Genomic DNA, 26892 nt, shown 5'->3' with positions numbered 1-26892 from the left:
TTACTTCTGTATCTGTTATGATGCTCTCATTTGCTACAGATTGTTTGTGACTAATGGTCTTAGTATGTTACTGTAACTGTTCACACTTTTATGTGGGCTCCATAATTAACCACACAAAATAAACTTCAGAACTATGTATCACCAAATGTCTATGCAAAGGCCAATTACAGATCACAAAGCTGAATCCCAAAAGAGTGCCAATAGAGTGCAATGCCACTGGTTCGGTGCGAGAACATATAGGGGTCAGTTGATACTGAACCCCATGTTAGACAATGTGTGCCAATCGATGTGCTCCAAACACTTGTGCTTGCATCAACATTGCATCCTGCTGCTACATCTGCCACAGATCACTGCCTGTCCTGCTTTGCAAAGCAGGTAAGCCCTCAACCTCCATGTTCTGTGATGAGGTGTAGATGTCCAGAACATTTTAGTGTACATGTGTTTTCATCACTCTTCAACCAGCTTCCGTACATACCCAGGACAGAAGCTGACCAGCTTCACCATTCCCTTGATGCTGATTCCCATTCACTGGACCATTACAATGTGCCATTGTTAGTATAATGCAAGTGTATAGGTAAAAAAATTTACTCACGAAGTGGTGACAGGAGAAAACATACAGAAAAATTAAGAAATGTGCAAGCTTTCAGAGCCAGTGGCTCCTTCTGGCAGAAGGGCCAAAAAGGAAGAAAGAGGGAGGAAGCAAACTGACTGGTGTGGATCAGGAGATGGGGATAATTCGCCTAGAACCCCACGTCAGAGAAGACTTACTGGACAGTCCAGTAAGTCTCCTATGACCCAGGGTTCTTGGTGACTTTTGAGAACTCTGCCCATCTCCTAAAGCCCACAGTTCTTTTCCTCCATCCCTCTTCCTTCCCATTCTGCCAGAGAAAGGAGCCACTGGCTCTGAAAGTTTCCACATTTATTTACCTGTTATATGTATTTGTTTTTCCTGTCACCTCTAGGTGAGTAGATTTTATATCAATCCAATTACATCATATTTTCAAATATTGATTATTTGACCACTGTCAGTATTACTTATGTCAGGGGATAGCCTCATTTGTACCCAGTATTAATGCTGTAATCTTTCCTCATTTGTATGTGCTCCACTTATCTACTTTCTGTACCACATCTCATGCCTGCAATGCGATCAGGGATCAGTGAATGTCATGGTAGCAGTGGTCATAATGTTTTGGCTCCTCAGTGTATATGTGAATGGGAATATGGGAGAAGTGTTTAAATTTGTGAAGGCTCTTTTCTTCACTCAACTTGCTACAATTATGTAGATAAACACTGTAAAGAGCCTGTGAAAATACAATAAACAACATTTAGAAAGCACAGAAATTGTGTTAAGTATGACACTGCCAATCTCTAGTTGTGTGTTTAGTTAACAAGTAGTGGTGATTTTCAGTCAAATGAGAGTGTTTCACAATTGTCCATCTCAATGGCTCCTTTGAAATTTCATTCTCCAGACTGTGAAAGCGAAAATGTTAATGCAATGGTGACATTCAATTCCAGTTCACCTACATTTAATAATTATTTTTTTCCACCTACAGATGACAGTGGAGATCTGGTGAGTCATATGATAACTGCCGCCATGGCCTGGTGTGATGGCTACACGGCACCATTACTGGTTCCACTAAATGGTTGGCTTCAACCTCCATTACCCTTGCAGATTAAAAGTAAGTAGATGGCAGGAAATATTGCAGCACTTAATTCTGAACATTCATGTGATTGCTTTTCACATTTAACTTATGACTTGTACTTAAATGCAACTATTAATAACATTTCACGTACTTCAATTTATAGATGCTTATAAAACACTAGAAGTTCAGAAGGTAGGAGACGAGGTACTGGCAGAAGTAAAGCTGTGAGGACGGGGCGTGAGTCGTGCTTGGGTAGCTCGGTTGGTAGAGCACTTGCCCGCGAAAGGCAAAGGTCCCGAGTTCGAGTCTCGGTCTGGCACACAGTTTTAATCTGCCAGGAAGTTCCATATCAGTGCACACTCCACTACAGAGTGAAAATCTCATTCTAGAAACATCCCCCAGGTTGTGGCTAAGCCATGTCTCTGTAATATCCTTTCTTTCAGGAGTGCTAGTTCTGCAAGGTTTGCAGGAGAGCTTCTGCTAAGTTTGGAAGGTAGGAGACGAGGTACTGTAGGTGCCTCGGTGGTCCCGGTCGCCTACGGTGGACTGGATGGCCGAGCGGTGACCTCCCGGTTGTCAGGATGCTAGAAAATGGCTGTAGAAGCGTCAGAAATGCCAAAGAGACATTATTAATTCATAACAGCTTTAACCTGCTGATTACCCCTGTGGGTTGGTGATCTCAACAACCTTCCCCGAGTCCTCACTGACTCGTAGCGATGACACCAGATCTGGGACGCACAGTCTTGCTAGTGCAGCGCCACGTGCTGTGACATAGCGGAGGAATGTCCTTAACTTCGGCCGTGTGTGGCTGGCGGCGTTCAGCTGGCCAGCCAGCCGGCTCGACGGCAGACAGCAGGTGGCTCCGGGTTGGAGTCCCGGTGCTGTCGGCACGAGAGGCGTTCTCGTAGTGCGGAGTGTACTCTATCCCACTCCGCCTTCTTCCCTGCTCCTCCTGATGGCTCGTCTGCGGTGGACAGGTGGAATGGGCTGCAGTTGCCCAGCATTGTCGGCTCACCCGGTTGTGACGGTGGATGCACAGGGCCTAGGCCCCGCACGATCTCGACGACGGCTCACTGATGTGGTCAGCATTGGCGGCAAGTGAGTCTGCCGCAATGTCCGCTAATCCTGGGTTGATGATTGACAGTGGCAGCAGAGAGGACCAGAGCTGGTACTGTCCCCTCAGGTCTGCAGCTGGATGAGCCGCCCTTACTGCAACATCTCCTTAATAAAGATTAACATGTCGATCACCGAGCTGAGTGCTACGCAACGACCCACTACCCATCTGACTGCAAGTCTAACTGCGAGTTATGTGTTGTTGCAGCAGACTTAAGCGAAGTTGTGAAATGCAGTACAGCTGACACTATACCTCTGTCTTGCACTCTACAAAAGTCTCCGTCTAACACAAACCTGCTTGCTAAGCAATTCTGTCTCGCCTGTTGTGTGTAACCAGGCCATTGCCCCTGCGTGACAACAGATTCCATATGTGCACAATCCTCTTTTCTCTTGCCTCACCTACTGCCTCTGGCTCTTGGAATAGACAATGAAACTTTGACAATATTCCATGTTTCCAACTCTTTACTATTCCGCGACACTACAGTACTGGCAGAAGTAAAGCTGTGAGGATGGGCCGTTAGTTGTGCTGGAGTAGCTCAGTTGGTAGAGCACTTACCTGCGAAAAGCAAAGGTCTCGAGTTTGAGTCTCGGTCTGGCACACAGTTTTAATCTGCCAGGAAGTTTCATTTCATATATGTAGTATTTGCTGCCATATCTCACAGCTTTACTTTTATCATTGGAATCATTTTATCTGGAATACTATTTACATCAAATTTCATGATGATACTGGCGGATCTGCTACCTGACAATTTGTTAGCCCAAGATGTCCTCTATTGGCTGCAGTGCAATTTACTGCAACTCTGGCTTTGGTACCTTTGGTTTATGTCTTTGCAAATTGAAAGTTATTGCGCCTGATATATCATATGCATTTCTTGATGTATGGCATTTACAACTGCCTTTCGAGCTTCTGTAATTGCATATGGCATGTACATTTTAGCCTATTTTGTCAGCTTTTATTATTTTTTATTTTTTTTTTTGGTGCATTTGTGAACCTTGCAGTTGTGAATGCTACCATTGTATTATGAAAAGAGTTTATAATGCCAAATTTTAATTGCTGACCGACCACCAGAAGATGAGCTGGGCCTGAAAGATACTGTGAATGTGGAAATAAGACAACCTCCAAAAACAGCTACGAGGGAGGATGTATGGGAAGTTGTGGAGCATGTAGTATGTCAAAATATGTTTACCTATTGTTCAAAATGCTTGAATTATATATAAATTAGGTGCCTTTGAGTAGTAAAAATGCTAAATTACAGAATAAAAAATATCACTGGGATCATAATATTGCTCTAAATGTATATAATATTGTACATATGTTCTCATACTAAATTTATATAATATAATACTCAATGAAGTAGATAAGTTTCTGGGCATTTTTTTTTTCATCCTTGTCATTAAACTCATCTACTGATGACTGTTGAGCTATACTCAAGACAGTGAAAGAAGATGCCTGACAGCTCGCAACGTTGTTACCGGCTTCCAACTGTGAAGCGCAAATGGCTTCAGGCTAAAACAGCAGCTGTCTACAGAGCTGCGACAACACTGAGGTGTTGCCATAGAGATGTTTACAAAATCATGTTATGTTATTGGTTGAGGTAGGCATGTGAATCTGCTGCAGCCAGCCCACATCAACTGTCAGCCTGTTCAACTTATGCTGGTGTAATTACTCTTGAATACATTGTGGGAGCAGACAGTGATACAGCCATGTTAAAAGGCTTTATTCTAGCTTCACTGTTAAAGTTTATGGGCATCTAATATAACCTTGTGTGTGTGTGTGTGTGTGTGTGTGTGTGTGTGTGTGTGTGTGTGTGTGTGTGTGTGTGTGTGTGTGTCTGTGTGTGTGTCTTTGAGTGAGAGAGAGAGAGAGAGAGAGAGTGTTTTTATTATGATGTGCAAATATCAGTGTTACACCATCCTCCTTATTCTCATGGTTTGTCACCATCAGAGTACTTCCTCCTACCAAAACTAAAAATACATCTCGGTGACTTGCATTTCAACTTTTCTGAGAAGATTCAGAAGGCTGTGGCTGACAAACTCGAGGCAGTTCTGAAAGAAGATTTTAAACATTTTTACTTAGTTACAGGATGTGTGTATAGCCACCTTAGTTGTGCAGTGGAGGTGGCTATACATATATCCTGTAGTTAAATCTGAAAGAATAGTTATCTGATGACACAGAGAGATTAAAAAACGATAAGCACTGAATCATGGTTAATATATCCTCTTTTGTGTATATAGCCAGAACTTGTAAATGTTTGATCACTGAGCTCTTTTTGTCTCAGTATGGGAACTTATGGATTTCAGTGTGTAATTATGTACTCAGTATTATCACTTTTGATTAATATTACAATACAGTGAAATAAACTTTGCAGGCCTGCATTGCCCGGCTGGTGTAAAGCTGCTAGAGCCAACACCATCTGGCCAGCACTTGGTAGTTGTCCCACACAACGGGGACCCACAGCTGTGGCATGTCATGTCAAACACACTCACCCACACTTTCAAAGGTACGTTACCATTTAGTATATTCAGCTCCATTTCTCACTTGTTTTTTATCACATTACGCTTCTAATTTCTTAAATCAAAATATGTCCAGCATTTGAAATTATGTTATATTTTTAATTTGGCACTCTTTTGTATGTAGTGGAAAAGTGTAAATTAACATTAAAGTAAATAATTGCTACTTTTTGGAAAGATTCTGTGCACTGTAATGTGCTGGTCAAGCACAAGACCCTCAAAAATCTCATATCAGGATGTAAGACTTTTATCACTTGTTCACCTGCTCAAGATGAAAAGTTTTTAACTGCAGGGTGTCATAGCCACATAGTGAGAAACAATTTTTTTTCAGCTTCAGTACTTCCTGGAGCTCAGTATTAAAATTTAGGTCTGCTACATATTTTCCTGTTTGATGTCAAAACAAATATATAAATAGTAGCTGACTGATTTAATTATAGTTGCCTTTCGATATGTTTTCCATGCATTTGGCTTCTTCAGTATGTTCAATACATAAAACAATACAATTGTTATTATTTTATGTATGTGTGCATGGACAAAACAAGTAGACACATATGCTAAAATAACAATACAGTAACTATCTACACAATGTACCACACATAATTATATTTTAATTTGTGTACACATATTCAAAACAATGTAAAGGTCCCGAGTTCAAGTCTTGGTTGGGCACACACTTTTAATCTGTCAGAAAGTTTCAATGTAAATAATATTTGCTGATACAATACTGTCACACATGGCATATCTTGTGTGTCACTATTAAGAAACTCATCAACTGAGTAGTATGAAGTACATTTGAACCACACTTCAATGACATGCTTAAAATTATTCAGGATGGGTTGCTTTGGATGGCTGAGGAGGCAGGATGTGCAACATAGTGTAATACATTCATGTTCAGAAAAAACAGACCACCTGGAATGACTGGAAATAGGACTTTCATATTCACAGGACATGTTCTCTAGAAGTGATTAGCATTTGGACCACATCAGCCCGCGTGTTCAAGGTCAACATTGATATCACAGCTCAACACCACCTACCGGTAAAATGTGCCTGCAGCTCTCATTGTCACTATAAACTGAAGGTAATGTAGCTGCATGACATAAGCAGACATACAGATTCATGTGTGAACCACACCGTCAAATCAGTGAGCTTGAAAGAGGGTGCATTTTGACATAGAAGAATGCGATACATCCATCAGGGAAATTGCTCCTCACATGGGTTGAAGTGGTTTGACAGTGCAATGAGTGTGTGCAGAATGATTCCCAGAAAGCCACAGAACATGACAAGAGGGGTCAGGTTGCACAAGCCAGACCACCGCCCGAGAAGGTGGACACCTCATCAAGTGGCACTGCAGGATAGATCTGCACCCTCCTCAGCTCTGGAACAACAGTGGAACAGTAAAGCACATCGTACACTATCAGGAGTGATGGTCTACCGCTGTTGCTATTTATTATGGCATGGGTTTCGTGTACGTTGTCCACTTCTCCACCTACCTTTGACAAATTTGGAGAAATTTGCTAAACAGCAACGGTGTCACTAGGGACTGGAATAGCATCAGGTAGAGTTTTTGGTTGGGTCCAGGTCCTGTTTGTTTGAAAATGATGGTTGCATTTTGGTCTGTCACAGACAGTGAGAGTGGCATCACAGTGATTACATTCCCACAAGACACACAGCACCAACTTGAGGTCTTATGGTGTGGGGTGCTACTGGGTACAACCACAACTCACAGTTGGTGCGCATCAAAGGCACTGTGATCAGTGTGACCTACCTGAATCACATCCTGTAACCCGTACTATACACTTTCTGAACAACACCCCAGACATCATTTTTCAGCAAGACAATGCACAACCACATGCTTCTGCATGAAAATGTACCCTCTTGGTGTCACAGGATGTCAGCATTTCACCCTGACATGCCAAATCACCAGTCTTGTCACCAACCACAAATTTGTGGAATATGATGAAACGACAGGTGCAGTGTTGTGACCGAATGCCAACCACCACAGGTGAACTATGGAACAAGGTGAATGTAGGATGGATGGCTATAACACAGGATGCCATTTGTACCTTATGTGCATTCGATGTCGTGATGCATGGAACAATTATTGGGACTCATGCCGGATCCTGTGCCTACTTGGCTACAGAACACACACTGAACTGAGGTGACTGAAATGGCACCCAATTCTGGAGAACATAGTAATGTACATGTATTGTGCATATGAACTTCATATCTGTAGTCATTCAAAGTGTTATGTTTTTTTCTGAACATAAGTGTACAAAAGTGAAAAAAAAATGGCACTGAAAAACTAAAATTTGCAAATCTATGTAATAGCTTACATATTATAGTCTTGAAATACTGACTGTTCCAAAATGAAACTGTCACTCAAGGTAACAGAGATATACTTAAAGTAACATTCTACATATACATATCCCTCACAGAAATACTAATAATGATGCTTAACATACACTGAGTAAATATGTTGATGATATGATATATCAGACAAACGAGTGAGTATGTCTATATGTATCCATTCACAAAACTAATCAATTTTTAAAATATAATTTAATTGGATGGATAAAAAATCTACTCACCAAGTGGCAGCAGTAGAACACACATACAAACGGTATTTAAATTTGCGAGCTTTGGGAAACCATTGGCAATTGGTAGGCTAGTAAAGAAGAAGTGAAAAAATGAGGAAGACTAAATGTGCAAATAGAAGACTGAATGTAAAATGACCAAAACTAGAAGGTGGCATATTGATATGAATTGAAAGACATGGTCAAAGCTGCATTGGAATTAATTCAAAAATTATTCAAATACATGGTCATAAGCTAGTGCTACAGTGGAACTTAACAGTTTCTAAGGTTGGTGTTGACTTAGCATGCAAACCAAAACCAAAATATCTCAGAAAATGGCACAAGAGTATGAAGTGAATGTATTACCTTTACATCACTTTATTATTCGTCAACAAACAATGGAAATCCCAGAATGGATTGCAACAATCAACAAGCTGTCTGTCTGCATGGATGGCCATTGACAAACTGTGGCCAAGAAACAGCTGGAGCATCCTGTTGCTGAACATATCGCCGAACATGACATTCTTCATTTCAATGACTGCTTCACAACCTGTGCCATATGTATCCTTCCCACCAACACTGGCTCTTCTGAATGCACAGGTGGGGAGTCTCTGTGCAGTATATCCTATGTTCTCATGACTCTCCTGGCCTCAGCTTTCATTAATCATTGTCCTTACCCATCTAGCCCCTTCTCTCTTCCCATTCCAGCACTATACAGCCCTCTATTCCATCAACACATCCAGTATTTTTACCCCTCTCCTTTTCCACTGCCTCCCCTCTCTCCCCCTCCCGACAGCAACTAGCTGCCCTACCTCCTCTCCACCTTCCCCCTGCACACTCCCACTAGTAGAACTTTATCCTCTCTCACCCCTACCCTGCTATCCCTCCCTCTCCCTGCCCCAGCCTTCTCCTTACCCTCCCTGGATCACCTCTCCCATCATGTGCTGCTACTCATAGTCTGGCTTCAACTGCCAGTGACTTTACTTTGGTCGTGTGTGTGTGTGTGTTGTCTATTTTTGACAAAGACCTTGTTGACCAAAAGCTCATTTTGTGACAACCTTTTTGTTGCACCTACCTGCAACTTAGCATCTCCGCTGCATTGTTATTATTCCACATTTAAAGAAAACCAGTGTGGAACGAAGTCAAATAGCTAATATAGATGAAACTACTCTGACATTTGATGTGCTGAGTAACAGAACTGTTGCCATGAAATGTGCTAAAGCTGTAACTGTAAAATAAGTGGAGATGAAAAAATGCACTACACTGTTGTCCTTTTGTGTTGTGCCGACAGTACTAAACTTAATCCAGTGATCATTTTCAACATTGCCCAGATCTTCAGAAATACCATCAGGTGGTGTTGTTCATGTACATGACAAGGGTTGAATGAATGAGACTGGTATGAAATTATGAATTAACAGAGTCCAGGAGAGAAGGAAAAGTGCTTTATTGAAGAAGACTTCTCTTCTTCTGCTATATCAGTTTTTACAGGAAGCAGTCTGTGGATGTGTACTTTTGATATTCTCTTTTTCACAGTTGGTTATAGCCAAGCCTTTGGTGTAAAGAATGGTGGGTCCAACTTGAGGAACTTCACCAGCTGGAACAACAAACATCAACCCCTGACGATATCCTCATCTCTGATGAACACTTGCTATCATGTCCTATTACTCAAGGAGCTTTCAAGGCACTCACATATCTGGGAGCCTATTCCTTATGCTTTTACCTTCATTACAGTCTGTAGTGAGGCACCATGTCAAGTGCTTTATGGAAATCTAGAAATATGGAATCTGCCTGTTGCCCCTCATCCATAGTTCACAGTGTGTCATGTAAGAAAAGTGCAAGCTGAGTTTTACATGAGCAGTGCTTTCTAAAACCATGCCGACTTGTGGACATAAGCTGCTCATTCTCAAGGAAATTTATTATGTATGAACTGAGAATATGTTTAAGAATTCTGCAGGATTTTTGTGCTGTTAATCTCACAGAATAACAGAGTGAATGGAGTTTTGTAAGATCGGTATGTTGTGGACTGTTAATTTTTTTAGTGAAGATTTTCATTCTTCAAAAATGTTGTAATTCGTGATTGTAAAATATGTTCCATAATTTTACAACAGATTGATATCAGAGAGATAGCTGTATAAATACTGGTTTCTCCAAGCGAAATGGACACTATTCAGAGATATGGCAGGAACAACCATTTGAAGCAAAAAAGTCTAGTGTACATGGACTCTAAACTACATACCAGAAGAGCTATGTCCAGCTTTGCTACTTTGAAACACATCTCTTTTACTGAACAAGTGCCCATAGCTCTTAAGTTATGCGTCTTACAGCCCATGTTACTTGATTTACTTGATCTGAATGATAATTGGTGTCATATCCCAGAATATTGTCCATTCTCCCTGGGACATCCTGTGTATGGTGTGACCTCTTTTGAATCTCACAGTTATCACATCCTCACTCTTGAGTAACTTTCCATTTCACAGTCACATTTCAATATCTGCCATTTCAATTTTTGTGCGATGAATAAAAGGAGGTGTTTTGTAACCATCTTCCACAGAGAAACTGTCCCCACTAAGACACAATGCATTATAGTAGAAACCCTGCTCTGTTTTTATCTCTAGAATGGCAGCCTGAATGTTTGACATTGATATTGCCAGAAATTAGGGATTTGCCTTAAGTGAGTCATCATACTATGATGCAGCATGTCCCTCCTAAGAGTCATCAGGTGCATTATGTCAAGTGTTTTTGCCAGATATTTGCAGTTTGGTTTTTGCAAAGCTTTTTGCATGTACTGGTCATCTTGTGTTTTGAGCAGAACCATTATTGACAGAAAGCATCAGTTTGTTTCCCATTACACAAAAATTGTTTTTAAACTGGAATTTTATGCGCCTATTTTGAGAGTGGTCCTAAATTAGTCTCGTGGAATATTCATTTTATTGATATGTATTAACAGGGCAGTGAACCACAAAGAATAACCAGTACTAGTAGAGTGGTCCTAAATTAGTCTTGTGGAATATTCATTTTATTGATATGTATTAACAGGGCAGTGAACCACAAAGAATAACCAGTACTAAAACAGTAACAGACCTGGTCCATGTCGACAGCTATTGTGATATAGCAGTGCTACTCAGTCACTGCTGGGATACTGATTATTCTTCATTTCACAGTCTCTATTAATAAATTTCAGTAAAATGAATATCATACTAGACTAATTTGACACTGCTCTATCCAATGAGCATGCAAAATTCCACTTAAAAAGTAACTTTCATTTCATAACAGAAAACAAATTGACGCTTTTCTTTGATGTTGGGCATTCCACAAAAGATGTGATGGTCAGTATTTGTTTTGTCTGACTGCAGCTACACTCTGCAAAAGCAGAATCAAAAAATCAGTGCAAACACCAGATAAATGCACCTGGTGACTTTTAGGAGAGACACCCTATATATACACCTCACACCAAGAAGATTGGAGAGGAAGGGGTGTCTGCAAAATGGTAGCCACAGTAACAGGGCCTATGACTATGGCTACTGCTTTTGCTACCTTCTTTAATTGCTGCCTCTATGGAAGATGAACCTCCAATCAATCTTTTAGTTTCTGTTTCTACTGTGCCACAAGTTGTTGGTTGTTCAACTTGGTAAAAAGAGTTAATTTGATCACAGTGTTGCAGTCCATGGGGTTTGTCTACTGCAGTGAATGTAGCAATGAATTAGTTGAGTCTGTCATAATCCATATGGCATCTGCTATCCTCATAGGGTTGAATATTGCTTGTCATAATGAGATTCTTCCCTTCACATCTAATAATGTTCTGAATCATTATTTCTTTGTTCTGCTTATAACTTAAGTCAGTATGCTATATTAACAGTTATGTGATACAAAACTGGTACATTATATACGTTTAAAAAAAAAATTAAAATCAAAACACAGGACAATAATTTTAGTGACATATGATGTAAGTCAGAGACAATTCAAGAAGACATCAGGAAACTATAGACTGGCAATTAAGTAATCTTATATCTCGAGCAACTACCAGAATCTCAATTTTATGGTAAACAGCATTTCACGAGGGTTGCCCAGAAAGTAACGCACTGCGTTTTTTTCTTCAACAATTCTTTATTGAACATATTGAGAATTACACACACAAAAGAGTGGCGTTTTATCTACACACCCCTTTTGTTTCACATAATCTTCATCCCATTTTAAGGCCTTCCTCCAATGTGAAACAGGGCATGTATGCCCTCTCGATACCAATCCTCGTCCTGGTGGTGGAGCCAGCACTTCACTGTGTGAACTTCCTTTGCTGATTGATAGATGCAGCACCAACTGCCGAATCCTCATGAATGACACTGGACTCGCATTCGGGAGGACGACGGTTCAATCCCGCGTCCGGCCATCCTGATTTATGTTTTTCATGATTTCCCTAAATCACTCCATGTAAATGCCGGGATGGTTCCTCTGAAAGGGCACGGCCGACTTCCTTCCCCATCCTTCCCTAATCCGATGAGACCGATGACCACGCTGTCTGGTCTCCTTCCCCGAACCAATCAACCAACCTCATGAATGACATCAGCTCACTGCAACATGTCAGATGTAACAGCCATGGATGGTCTCCTTGACCACTGCAATTTGCTCCACCAAACTGCCTTCTGATGACCTCCATGTCCAGCAACTAACTGTACGTCTGTCGGCAGCAGATGCTCTGTAGACTTTGCACAAGCATTTATGAATATTACCCACAGTTTCTTCCTCTGCAGTGAGAAAGTCAATGATGGTACTTTGCTTGTAATGTACATCACCTACAAATGACATTTGGAACTGTCCTGCAGCTACGATATCTTTCAGAAGTGATAGAAACTAGGCGTGCTCACTCAGCAGACTTCAAATAATACATACATAATGTTTTGCATTTGCAGCATTGTTTTTGGCTGAGCAATAAAAAGTGGTATATTACTTTGTGGGCAACCCTCGTATGAGAGCACACTAGGTGGTAACTATGGCAGTTTCTCTGTCAACGGGTAGCAGAACATTACAGTACCTTTGACTGATAAAATTATGGAAGTTTTTGCTGTTTATTACATAAGAAAATTTATATTGTGCTGAACTTATTTCTCACAAATTTGTTTGTTTCACAGGACACAGTGGTCCAGTATTATGCCTAGCAATTACTAAACAGTCACAGTATCTGCTAACTGGCTCAGATGACATCTCAATCATTGTCTGGGACTTGAAGTCTCTCCAACTGAAACTGAGAATATAGTAAGTCACTCATATCGTTCAGAGATCTCAATTTTATGTACTGAATGTGTGTATCCATTTGAAAAAAATTAAATATTTGTATATGGACATGCTCATAGGAACTTTTAATGGAAAATGCCATATTATGAATTTTCTCAAACACTTAAGCTTTATAACACCTTGTATGACTACAAAATTTGGGTTTGAAAGCAGCAAAAAGTTAGCTTGGTTTTGGATATTTCCATTCATTAAGATCATGTGGAATAATATTCTGGAGCAATTTCACTTTTAGCGATGAAGTATTCATTGACAGAAACATGATGTAAGGATAATATGTTGTGTACATCCTTAGATATCTTGCAGACAAGCGTTTTAAAAAACTAGGTATAATAGCAACAGCATCATTTTACATAGTATCTCAAATTCTGTCAGTACTGGTGATGTATAATGCCTTCTGGGATACACTGCAAGCATTTTGTTCCTTTTTTTGGAACAGTTTCAACAATTTCACAGAAGAAAGCGGGAAGTTAGATCGGTATGTGGTATGCCTTAGGAAGAGGTATTGAATCAGTTCAGGAGAAAAGAACATAATGCAACAACTTGAATAAAAGGATAGGTTGATAGTACATAACCGAAGTCATCAAGAAATACTTAATTTGTTAATGAAGGGAAGGAGGAGAAGAGAGATGAGAGGGTAAAATAACAGGGGACCAAGGCTTGAACACAGTATGCAGCTTCTAGTGGGTGTAATGACTATTACTAAGAAAAATGAACACAAAAGGGTGAGGCTGCACGTCAGCTAAACATTGGTAGGTCATCAGACAAAAAATTAGTTACTGCTATATAAATTATTCAGACATCTTTTAATGTTGTGTAATTCCACCCCTGGACTTGATAACTGCCTGGATTCAATTAGGAAGCGAGTCCACAAGGTTGTGCAGCTAAGTCGTATCAAGGTTGAGTCCCTCACTGAGGATTTGATTCTGCAGCTCCAAATTGTGGGTTGCTGATGTCAGCATTTTACTTATTGTTCCAACATGTCCCACAGATGTTCTACAAGGTTCAGATAAGGTGATTTTGCAGCTCAATCAAGATGTAAAAGGGTGGGGGAGTGTTCAGAAAACCAGTCACATATTCGTCAAGCACGGTTAACTTTATTATTGTTGTCTTTATGTGGCATCATGAGCAATGGCCTCTTGTGAGATGACCAACTCCAAATTTTCATCAGATGCAGTTCCATATTGCAGTGTTCGCATGCTAACAGGTGGGAATGCACCTTCCTTCACTGCCTGCTGCAAGTCCTGTCAGGTTTGGAAGCAATTTTGATTCACAAGCCATTAAATGAATCTCCGGTCCCTCTTAGTCAGAATTTCTTCCCAACCCCAATTCTGACACTGTGCTTCACAGCCACACACATTTCACCACTGTTTGTAGACATGTCAAACAGTCTGCCACAGAACACCAGTGAATCTGGCAACTTCATTCACAATATGGCCCAGGCACACCAAAACATGATTGCCTCTTTCTGACATTCTGTCAAGTCCTTACATTTAGCCATGTTTATATTCAGTGTCCACTTGAAACGTTAATGCCTCACTGATGAGCACTGTCTTATGCTCAGGCAGGGACAGTGTGCATGTGGTCAAGCACAAGTTAATCACTGCACCACCTGTAAAGGCTTAACATTTCATCTGTGTGAGCCCATAGGGGTGACTTATCTTTATCCAGTGAGCTTAACAAGTTAAACATCACAGCAGTAGGCACTGTTCTAAAAACATTTTGTGAGTGCAATTACATCAGTGTCCTAAATGTGACTGACTTGATGAGGTTTTAGTAATGTAAACATATGAAACCATCTCATCTTTTCAGCGTACTGATACTTCCAGAATAATATCAGTAACATTCATCTTTTGTCATCTATGGTGTTAATACCTGCTGTTTAAATGGTTTGTCAATGCTGATGCTGTATATTCATCTTTTCAAACATGTGGCCAACTCATTCATTTCAGCAAAGAATTATTTGCTTTAGACTATAGTCAGAATTTCATTTAGTCTACCAGCTGTAAGTTTCAGTAGTAAGTACTATTGTCAGGCTCACTTACCCAAGAAGGTGTCTTATACAGGGTGTTAAAAAATAAGTATCGAATACTTTGAGAAGTGGTAGTACTCATTAAAACAAGAAAAAGAGGCCGAATAAACATGGATTTAGAGACCCATACTTTCCGAGATAAACACGTGTTTATAAGAAGGGCTGTGCGAAGCTTGGTTGCAGATATTAGCACAATTATACTCTCTCTATTATTAGGTGGTATGCAGTCATTTGTGTGGTTTGAGTCTTGTTGTAGGCTACATTTGATTTCATTGTGTTTGTGTGCCATATTGTACATCACTGTCAACTCTGGGTTAGTTTCATGGTGTTTTACATTATTTCAAACACAGATTCACTTATGTGTTTACTGTTATTGTGCTGTTTGTCTGTACTACATTTTCTCCTTTCCACTACTTGTTAGCAACAGAACATCACCACTCAACAAGTGAAATGGTGGACATGATATTCTGCTCTGGTTTAGAAAATGGAAAATACCACAGTGCAGAGTGGCCTCTGATGAGCTGTTTGGCAGACTTTTCCAGCATTTGAGGGACACAGGTATCCTTGCACCTCAGAAGACTGCCAGTGGAAGTCCCTGTACAGTCCACATGCCTAACATAGAGGAGCATGTGCTATGTTCAGTGGAAGAAACTCCTGAGACCAATGCATGATGATTAGCAGCAGCAAAAGGCATGTCTCACTCTCTTACCTGAGGGAGGGGGGTTGGGTGTTTCTTCATGAACAATTGCTGGACCCTTATCGTCTACAGGCCATTCAGGCACTAAGGCCACATGATCATCACAGCAGACAGCAGCTCTGCCAGTGGCTGTTGCAGAAGTGTGTTGCAGATCCACTGTTCACACCCAAGATTGTTTATCAATGAGGCAACATTCACAAAAGATGGTGTTGTGAATTTCCATAACAAGGATGTATTGGCAGATGATAAATCCCCAAGTTATTCAGGAAGAAGGGCATCAGCACCAGTTCTCAATCAACAGGCAGGCATACTTGGAAATAGATTAATAGGGCCATACATGCTACCACAAAAGCTTAACTGAGGCACACAATCAGGACTATCTCATTAATGTGTTGCCTACCTTGCAGGAGGCCGTGTTATTGCAGCAAAAAATACAAATGTGGTCATGCACAATGGTGCACCAGCACAATTTTGTCACAATGTGCTCAAACATCTGATGCAGATGGTTCAGGACCGCTGGATTTGATGGGGGCCCAACACCTTGGCCTGCTCATTCCCCAAGCCACAATCCCTTGGCCTTAAGTTTTGGGGATACTCGAAGGAATTGGTCTATGTCATGCCAGTCAATGATGTGTGGACACTACAGGGTCACGTCTTCAATGCATGCCAGCAGATACAACAACAACTGGGTATACTTCAAAGAATGCATCACTTGTTATGCCTAGAAGGGTGCATTGTCATAAATGGATGCCACCTGTGCACATGTGTCTATTGCAGAAAGTATGCATTTCCAGACCCATGTTTATTGGTCTAAGATGCTATAACTTACTAAATGAAAGTGTTGGAATGTTGATAGAGACAATAAAAACACACACAAATGTCAAGCTTTCGCTTCATCAGGAAAGAGGGAAGGAGAGGGAAAGACGAAAGGATGTGGGTTTTAAGGAAGAGGGTAATGAGTTATTCCACACACACACACACACACACACACACACACATACACATACACATACACATATCCATCCACATATATACAAACACAGGCAGACTCCTTAGCATCTCCCTTAAAACCTACATCCTTTCGTCTTTTCATCTCCTTCCCTCTTTCCTGATGAAGCAACCTTGGGTTGCAAAAGCTTGGAATTTGAGTGTGTGTTTTTTATTGTTTCTATCAACATTCCAATGCTTTCGTTTGGTAAGTTACAGCATCTTTGCTTTACTGTATAGGTAGACTTTCATTTTGTCTACTGACTCCTGGTTTTGGTAGCATTTTTCTGATTGTGTTGGTTGCTGTTCCAAATGACAGCATGTTAGGAATATATTATACATTTTATTTAAATCAATTAAAACGTTGATAATGCTTATGATGGGATACTTGCATGTATATTTCAACATAATTTTTCTATTATCACTGATTCTGTAAATAAAAAAAGAAATGAGATTTGTAGACAATGAACTGCAAACAGTGAACAACACAAGGCTAACAGTGAAAACAACTAGGAAGGCAATATTTGTTAGATGAGCAGTAACACATCTTTGGTAGCTGTGGGAGGTGAAATAGGAAGGGGGGGGGGGCATGGAGATGTGAGAGTAAGGGCTCTTTCTCCATGCCTTACCTCAATCCTCACAGGAAAGTATCTCACCTCCCTATTATAGTTCGTAGTAGTTTTTCAGAGATGGGCTACCCTGCAAAAAAGATACACTAGCCAGGTGTGTTACACCAGACCTGTCTTCAGACTGGAAACAACAGCAGCAGCAGCAACAACAACAACAACTTATTATCACTGCAGGTACTTCTTGATGCATTGCTTCTGTTGCCCTGTTCAAACATGTTGATTTTTCTCTCCTTTCATCTTTCTGTGATGCTGTTCCCTTATTTTGAGACTATTTTGTATCAACATTACACTGTTAACCTACTGTACACCATACACCACACTATATAACTTCACCACAAGGAAAATCTGAGAAAATGTTTTCCTTATTTCTTTCGATTTTTTCCTTCTTGGAAAGGGAAGTATGGTGAATACTCTAAAATTGAAAGAGTCATGAAATATAGATCAGACACACCATCGTAGCCCTTCTGTATATTGTATAAAAATTGTTTCACATTTATTGATGGTTATAGAAACAACAGTTGCACGAAGATTTTGCATCTAAATCAAGTATGCTAGTTTGCATTAATTGTCAAATAACTCACAAAGTGAGTCCAGCATAAGAACTATTTAAGCTAAGTCTAAAGTACCGTGGTAAACTGCTTTTCAGTAACTGAAGTTTCATTAAAACTATTCCAAAAGCAGTGCTGATGTGTGAGACTTCTAAAATACAAAGTAGGAATAATTATATGCTATGGTTTTGTATTTGTAAAACATGATTGTCTAATTATGTTTCAGTGAGCACATTGCACCAGTGCTGTGCCTGACCCCTGCACTCAGCAATGCAGTCATTGTTAGTGGTGGAGAAGACTCAAGAATTATCATAACTTCACTACTCACTGGCGATGTTGTCATGAAGATAGACCATCACCGTGGCCCAGTAACTGCTGTCAAAGTCACCGCTGCGGGGGATGTCCTCGTGTCTGGTCCGCAATCTTCAACAAAGAACTGTCAAATTTTATCCTTCTTGCTTCCTTGCTTTGACTGTTGCTGTTCTCTGTGGCACTTCTAATCTGCAGCTGCAGACTCTCTCGCTCTAAGGAAGTAATCAGTGAATAATACAAGCTGTACTAATTCAATCTGTTTCATTATAAGTTACAAACTCTTTCAAAATAATCTATAACCTGCCCAAAAATTCCTCTAATTTGAAGAAATTTGAGAAGTATATTTACCACTGTTGATAATAGCTTTGTAATTATTATCTCCAGAAAGTATCTAGTAAGCTGGTACTATGACACTGAGCCTTGCCACATAAAACCAAAGTCTTAGGAACTTAGGGTCTTTATTAGAGATCTTTCATATACCATTGCCATTACCATAGTGAGTAATGTAAGAAACTAACCTGTTTTGTACATTTATCTACTGAACAATGCAACATTTCAGCAGTGCATTAATCAAGTATCTTAAATAATGACTTATTAAAGAGCAAGGAAACGTGTCTCTGTGAAATGAGGGACAAGAAAAAGGTAAGCAGAGACACAGTAAGAGGAGAGTTGATTGACAGAACAGCAGTGATGATTTTCATTAAAGCTTCATAAAAACTAAGTTTAAGTAAGGATAGTAAACTGATGTTGTAGAATGATCTGGTTGAGTGTGAAACAGAAAAAGTTATCCAAAGAAATAAGCATGGAAAGTACAAGAAAATGAATAATTAACACAGGAAATGTTTATATAATAATAGTAAGTGTGTATTAAGACACACTAAATTCATCACATCCTAATTTTGGGATGGAAAATGAGCAAATTAGTAAACAGTGATGCCAATGGATCCCACTCAGAGTTTAAACTGCTCAAACATACAGGAACTCTCACAAGCATGATGTTTTGTAGTGATCTGTGATAACCTTTGTCAAGCATACTTATTACCTAACAGAGTTGAGTGTTGTAACAGTCACTGTCAGAACTTTTGAAAAATTCATTCATCCACATAAGGTTCAGCGCCATTCAAGTTATAAGTGGGGTACTTTATTTTCTCACACTGTAAACATCAACAGAAATCCCAGAAAAGTCTTCATTTACAGGTGCTGCCAATTGAGCAGCATGAGAGGTGAACATAGCTGTACACAGATTAGACAAAGTATTATGACCACTGCCCACTGCGGCTTTGGATGTCACATGGTGACAATGTGGGCACTTGAAGAAGTAACAAAGGGATGTAAGTGTAGAAGACACAGGTGGGGGGATCACCTCAGTGAAGATATGGGTTGCAAATGGGAAAAATCCATTCATATAAATGACTTTGACAAAGGCCAGATTATTATTACATACAGCCTGTGAATGAGTATCTTCAAAATGGCAAGCTGGTTGAATGTATCTGCATGCTACTGTCGTCAGCATCAACAGAAAGAGATGGAAAGACAGTAAAACTACCACTAGGTGCTAAATTGTTGGATGTCCATGACTCTTCACAGAGCATGGGTTTGGAGTCTTATCTGCTCTGTGGAATCTCCGCTGAAAGATCACAATGCTGGTGCACACACTAATGTTTTGGAGCACAGCGTTCACTGCATACTGTTGAACATGGAGCTCCACAGCAGACCACTCCTATGTGTCCACATGTTGATCCAGCGACATCATCAGTTATGATTGCAGTGGGAATGGTACCACTGGGATTTGACTGTTGATTGATGGAAACATGTCAGCTCTTTTGATGAATCACATTTTTGCATTACTAGGTCGATGGTCATCTCCACAGACACCATCATTGAGGTGAACAGTGGCTTGAAATGTGCAACTGATGTAGGATGGTGGGAGCAGTATTGTGCTGTGGGAGACATTGTCCTGCACTTACATGGGACCTGTGGTAGTATTTGAAGACATACTGACAGCTCCAAGCCACCTGCATCCCTTCCTGCTTGATGTCTCCCCAACCATGTCGTCACCCTTCAGCAGTATAAATGTCCATGTCAGAACCAGAACTGTGCTACAGTGGTTTAAGGAACATTATAAAGAACTCACTTTGATGTCTCAGTGGCAAAATTTGCCTGATGTAAATCCTATGAAACTGATCTGGTTCACTACTGGGCACCATCACTGCAAATGTGCATCAGCAGCCCATTATTTATGTAAATTAGATGACCTGTGTGTAGACACCTAATGCCACATACCTCAACAAGCCAACCAACAAATTGTCGCATCCCCGATATGCAGAAACAATTATCTATTTCATTAGAAAGACAAACAAGCTATTATGCAGATGGTCATAATATTTTGGCCCATCAGTGTACATACATGATGCTGTTGTATTATATATAAACTGATAATGCATGAAATGTGAATGGATGGCTACAAATTGTTGGTGAATGTGATTTGAATATCTTCAGTGGGGAGGAAGAAGAAAAATGTTTAAATTTTATTCCGGTGTTCTATGAGACAGGGTATTTCGACCCTGTGTGAACCTGAAATCTTTGTTGTACAAACGTTGGCTATGAGGATGTCAAAAAGTCAATTAAAACTTATTTTGCCTGTGACTCCACAGTAAAACATTCTGAAATGAGAGACCAAGTGCAAACATCATTAGAAAGTTACCAAATTGGGTGTTTCAAGGAAAGAAAAAGAAGTCTAAACATTACAACCTAATTGGTCATTAATTTTTATTGCATAATACATGGATTCACAGATTACAAAGTGCATGAGCCCAAGCAAAGCAGAAATTCATGAGACAGAAAAAAAATTTAAACCAGTACACATATAAATACAGATTTTGTAAAATCCTTTCTATGGAGTACACCACTCTATGGAAGTGAAAGTTGGACTTTGGCTGAACTGGAAAGGAATCGAGTTAACACCAATGAAAGTTTTGTTAGTGGCAGGTGTGACAAGACATTCTGTGAAACATTATTAAATGCATTCTATGAAACTACCTAGAACATATAGTTGGGAACCTCACTCATGATGGAAATATATTAGATCTAATGGAAATAAATAGACCTGATCCATTTGATAATGTCCACACTGAAGCTGGTATCAGTGACATGATGTGTTTGGGACAGCAATGATTACCAAAACACAAAAGACAACTAAAACAAGTGGAAAGATATGTATGTTCAGTAAACTAGATAAAAAAGCAATAGTGGTATATCTCAATGAGGAATTTGAAACTTTCAGCATAGGAACAGAGCATGTAGAGGAAATGTGGCTCAAGTTTAAAAGAATAGTTGACGATGCACTGGATAGATGTCTACCCAATAGAACATTTCATAATGGGAGTGACCATCCATGGTATACACTCACAGTAAAGAAACTTCAAAAGAAATAGAGACTAGTGTGTAATAGGTGCAAAACAAAGCATGGAGCTATTTATAGAGAGATGGTGAATGAAACATATCAGACTTTCGAGAGAGCAATGCATGAAGGTGTCAGTGGCTGCCATATCAGACAATATTAATAGTAACCTCAGACTTTTTGCAGATGATGCAGTTACCTGTAGCAAAGTACTATCTGAAAGAAGCTGCAAAAATATTCAGTCAGATTTTTATCAAAGTGGTGCAAAGATTGATAACTTCCTTTAAATATTTAGAAATGTAAACTTGCGCACTTCACAAAATGAAAAAAATGTAGTCTCCTATGACTATGATATCAATGAGTCACAGTTGTAATTGGACAACTTCTGCAAATAACTGCATGTAACACTTTGTAGGAATAAGAAATGGAATGATCACATATATTCAGTATGGGTATAGCAGGTGATAGACTTCAGTTTATTGGTAGAATAATGGGAAAATGCAGTCAATCTACAAAGCGGATTGCTCAAAACATCACTCTTGTGATCTCTTCTGGAATATTGTTCAAGTGTGTGGTGATACTGAACGCATACAGGGAAGAGCAACACAAATGGTTATGGGCCTGTTTACCCATCCTGAGAAAGCTTACTTACAAAGTTCCAAGAACTGGCATTGAATGAGGACTCTAGGAATATACTGCAACCCTCTACATCTCACTCCCTTAGGGATCATGAGGACAAGATTAATTACAGCATGCACAGAGGCATTTCAACAATCTTCCTTCCCACACTCAATGTGTGATTTGAACAGGAAAAAACCCTAATAACTGGTACAGTGGCCATGCACTTCACATTGGTTCGCAGAATATAGGTGTAAGTGTAGATAATGAGCTGGATGGGAACAAAATCTGATCTGAAATTTTTGAGAGAAGTCAACAAAGAGAGAAGTTCATTAAAGGAAATGGATAAGCAAAAAATAAAAGTCAGGACATATCATCAGACACAACGACTTAGTATTCTTGAAGGGAAAGTGCTGGGAAAGAAAGGAGTAAGGTGGCTTAGGAAGAAGTATATGGAAGGCATTGAGCAGTGGATATGATGTGACAATTACATGGAATTGAAATGAACAGCTAATGTCAGAAGAGAGTGGTTGCAATCACAAAGTGTTAGCCTTTAAAATTATAATCAGTAAATATGAGGAAAATGACAGTGTTTGATGCTACTGACCACAGTTGTTTCTTCTCCAGTATCTACTATCCAATAACTATCGAGAAAAATTTTTTTGAGTGCTTACATCAACCACATACTGAAATCCTGAAAACCTTTGTTTTCATTTTGCAAACAGTTAAAACAATAATAAGATCAGTAGAAAGTAGCTTATGCTCCTGCTGTTATTTTATTAAATGATGGAGAAAGGCAATGAATTTCTTTTGTCTATACACTTAAAATGTCAACTGGTATGTTTTACAATATGCTCCCTCTGGCTCAGATGCACCAAATACTTCAAGGAGTCAGTCATGTTATGATTCCAGTAAAATATATATAGTTCACCCAGCTATCAAAAGACTTTGATCACTTCTTTTTGTAGCTGCAGCATGTATGATCTTTGTTATTCTTCAGCTATTTATTTTCAAAATGCACTCAAGTAGCCTGAATGTACAGCCATATTCTGATGTTGAAGGAAGATAATAATAACCTAAACATAAATCACTGGAACAGTGTCTGCCCCTGGTAGCTGAGTGGACAGCGTGACAGACTGTCAGTCCTAAGGGCCTGGGTTCAATTTCCAGCTGGGTCGGAGATTTTCTTCACTGAGGGACTGGGTGTTGTGTTGTCCTAATCATCATCATTTCATCCCCTTCGATTCGCAAGTCGCTGAAGTGGCATAAATCAAAAGACTTGCACCAGGCGAGCGGTCTACCCGACGGGAGGTCCTCATCATTTAGGTTTTTTACTGGAACAGTGATGACAGCAGTACAGATTAGACCAAATCAAGACCATTCAGATTTTATACATAAAATAACAGAAAGGCAACCATGTACCAGTAAAGGATCTGTATGTGGCACACAGAAACATGTAATAGAAGACAGTTAACACTAGGCAAGACTGATTATCAAGCATCAAAAGTAGTTGCCTGGGCAGATGCAGTTGGAGAGGTGGTAGGGAAGGAGGGATACCAGACTAATAGACAGGCACAAGGAGTTCAGAAGTTAGAGCATGTAAAGCATAGAGAGAGGGGGAGGGAGGAAAGGAAAGGGAGGAGGAGATGAAGAGGGATTGAAGAAAGAGGGGAGAAAGAAAGTTCTCTAGTGATTTTTTTTTTTTTTGAGGTAGGGGTGGGGGGGGGGGGGGGGGATAGTTACGGGAGAAGGAAGTACACAGTCTGGATGGGGAAGAGTGCAGTGTTGCAGACAGTTGGTGCCTAACAATGAAAGCAGGCACATGTAGTGTCCTATAATGTGACATTAGTTATGAAGATGACCATTATTGCAAGCAGTAAGGTTTCTGGTTTTAATTCAGATGCTTGCACATTATGTGCTCACTGTCTAATCAGTTATATCTGTCACTTAATTGCAGGATAATTGTACAACACATCAACAGCTCCTGCACATGAAAATGGTCTGTAATGTTGAAAATGGCTAGCGGTGTGAAGCAGAATAAAGTGAATATGTATGAAAAACAGCCAAGGTGGAAAATCTTCAATATGTCTTTTAATAGATGTATGATGTTGGAACACACATAAAGAAAATGATCAGGGAAGGTTTGTTGTGGACAGAAGAAAGAAGGGAAAAGGTAAGGTGAGGCAGTGGGAAATGGATTAGCAGAGGTCTAGGCAGGGGGTATTATAGGAGCACAGGATATGCTGCTGGGAGAATTCCCATATGCTTTGGTCATGTATATTTAGTTCCCTTCTGCAGGACAAGTGCAAGAAACAGGAAGAAGGGAGGGTCAAATGGGCAAATTATAGCTATACATTTCCATCAAAATTTCTTGTTGTGAGTTGTTTACTGCTCACTGTCTTAATATTTGCTACTCAAGTATCTGCGAAAGTCAACTCTGCTATGTCCAGCATAGGAAACTGGTATACACTCATGGACTTCTTACATGATGAGAATCCTTGGGGGATGACTGTCAGTTGTGAACGGATAGTAAGCTACATATCATTTTTTCCGACTTCAGTGGGACTGATGAATTTTTTGAGTGTTGTAAAGATTCAGCTGTGAGTGAAAACAATAAATAAGTAGTGATTATTTTTGGTGGGCTAAGTCCACCTGTGTCCGTAAAATGCTACTGGTAAGTGATGAATTTGACGAGGCAAGTGTGCACATCTGAATGATTTGGTTGAACCTGGAAACTATGCACAAAATATTGTGATTTCAAAGAAATTGAATTATATTTAAAATTTGGTCTATACTTTTATTTCTCTGTCTACACTAAGAACAATACAATACACAAAGTAATTGACACTGGTACTAATTTAAACTTGCCCTTTCAGTATCACACACAACAGAAAATCAAAGTAAATGGGTACTGATGTTATGTTGTTGCTCATTGTCATCAGTTTTCACACTGTTTTGAAAGCACTGCATGCATCACAATATATGAGAGCAAATATGACATGAAATCAGCATGCTGTTGGTCACATGAATTATTGACAGTTTCTGTGTGGTCTGTGATGCAAGTTTGACTGCAATATCCTCAGTTGATGTTCTGTTCAATTGTCGTGATGCAGTAATAGAGTATTCAGTTTTTCAGAATTCATCACAGCTCAAAAAGAAAACAATACAAATTAACTGTGAAGTTATGGAACCAATTCATGATTTTTTGTGAGCATCTGAATACAGTGACTGAATTGACAGGAAAAGAAATAAATAGAAGAAAACAAGGTTGAAGTTCATTTCATAAACTAAATAGTTTTCAAAAGCGTAAACTTTCCCTCTCAGACACATAGGAAACTTAATCAGTCTGAGTAGCCAGTTCTACATCTACATCTACATTTATACTCTGCAAGCCACCCAGTGGTCTGTGGCAGAGGGCACTTTACATGCCACTGTCATTACCTCCCTTTCCTGTTCCAGTTGCGTATGGTTTGCGGGAAGAATGACTGTCTGAAAGCCTCCGTGCACGCTCAAATCTCTCTAATTTTACATTCGTGATCTCCTTGGGAGGTATAAGTAGGGGGAAGCAGTATATTCGATATCCCATCCAGAAACGCACCCTCTCAAAACCTGGCGAGCTAGCTACACCGCGATGCAGAGCATCTCTCTTCCAGAGTCTGCCACTTGAGTTTGCTAAACATCTCCGTAATGCTATCGCGGTTACCAAATAACCCTGTGACGAAATGTGCCACTCTTCTTTGGATCTTCTCTATCTCCTCCGTCAACCCGATCTGGTACGGATCCTACACTGATGAACAATACTCAAGTATAGGTCGAACTAGTGTTTTGTAAGCCACCTCCTTTGCTGATGGACTACATTTTCTAAGGACTCTCCCAATGAATCTCAACCTGGTACCCACCTTACCAACAATTAATTTTATATGATCATTCCACTTCAAATCATTCTGCATGCATACTCCCAGATATTTTACAGAAGTAACTGCTACCAGTGTTTGTTCCGCTATCATATAATCATACAATAAAGGATCCTTCTTTCTATGTATTCACAATATGTTACATTTGTCTATGTTAAGGGTCAGTTGCCACTCCCTGCACCAAGTGCCTATCTGCTGCAGATCTTCCTGCATTTCGCTACAATTTTCTAATGCTGCAACTTCTCTGTATACTACAGCATCTTCCGCAAAAAGCCGCATGGAACTGTTTTCTAAAAACTCTTCAATCCAGCCACACAGCTGGTCTGATATTCCATAGGCTCTTACTTTGTTTATCAGGCGACAATGTGGAACTGTATCGAATGCCTTCCTGAAGTCAAGGAAAATACCATCTACCTGGGAGCCTGTATCTAATATTTTCTGGGTCTCATGTACAAATATAGTGAGTTGGGTTTCACACCATCGCTGTTTCTGGAATCCATGCTGATTGCTACAGAGTAGATTCCGGGTTTCCAAAAACATCATGATACTCGAGCAAAAAACATGTTCTAAAATTCTACAACAGATCGATGTCAGAGATATAGGTCTATAGTTTTGTGCATCTGCTCGACAAC

The 26892-nt window shown here is 39.9% G+C and overlaps 1 protein-coding gene across 1 annotated transcript in view; it reads left to right on the top strand.

The window, feature by feature from the left end:
- LOC126285291 (protein qui-1) overlaps positions 1-26892 on the top strand; it is a 1482105-nt gene that overhangs the window by 1269399 nt on the left and 185814 nt on the right. The window contains exons 16-19 of the mRNA XM_049984579.1: positions 1554-1679; positions 5126-5257; positions 12964-13087; positions 18243-18430. Of these exons, the coding sequence (XP_049840536.1) occupies positions 1554-1679; positions 5126-5257; positions 12964-13087; positions 18243-18430 (570 nt within the window). The remainder of the gene's footprint in view (positions 1-1553; positions 1680-5125; positions 5258-12963; positions 13088-18242; positions 18431-26892) is intronic.

Source organism: Schistocerca gregaria, chromosome 8 (assembly GCF_023897955.1).
Source record: "Schistocerca gregaria isolate iqSchGreg1 chromosome 8, iqSchGreg1.2, whole genome shotgun sequence".
Taxonomy (NCBI): Eukaryota; Metazoa; Arthropoda; class Insecta; order Orthoptera; family Acrididae; genus Schistocerca; species Schistocerca gregaria.
Note: the sequence above shows the minus strand (reverse complement) of the source record. Positions and strands in the feature narration are given on the sequence as shown.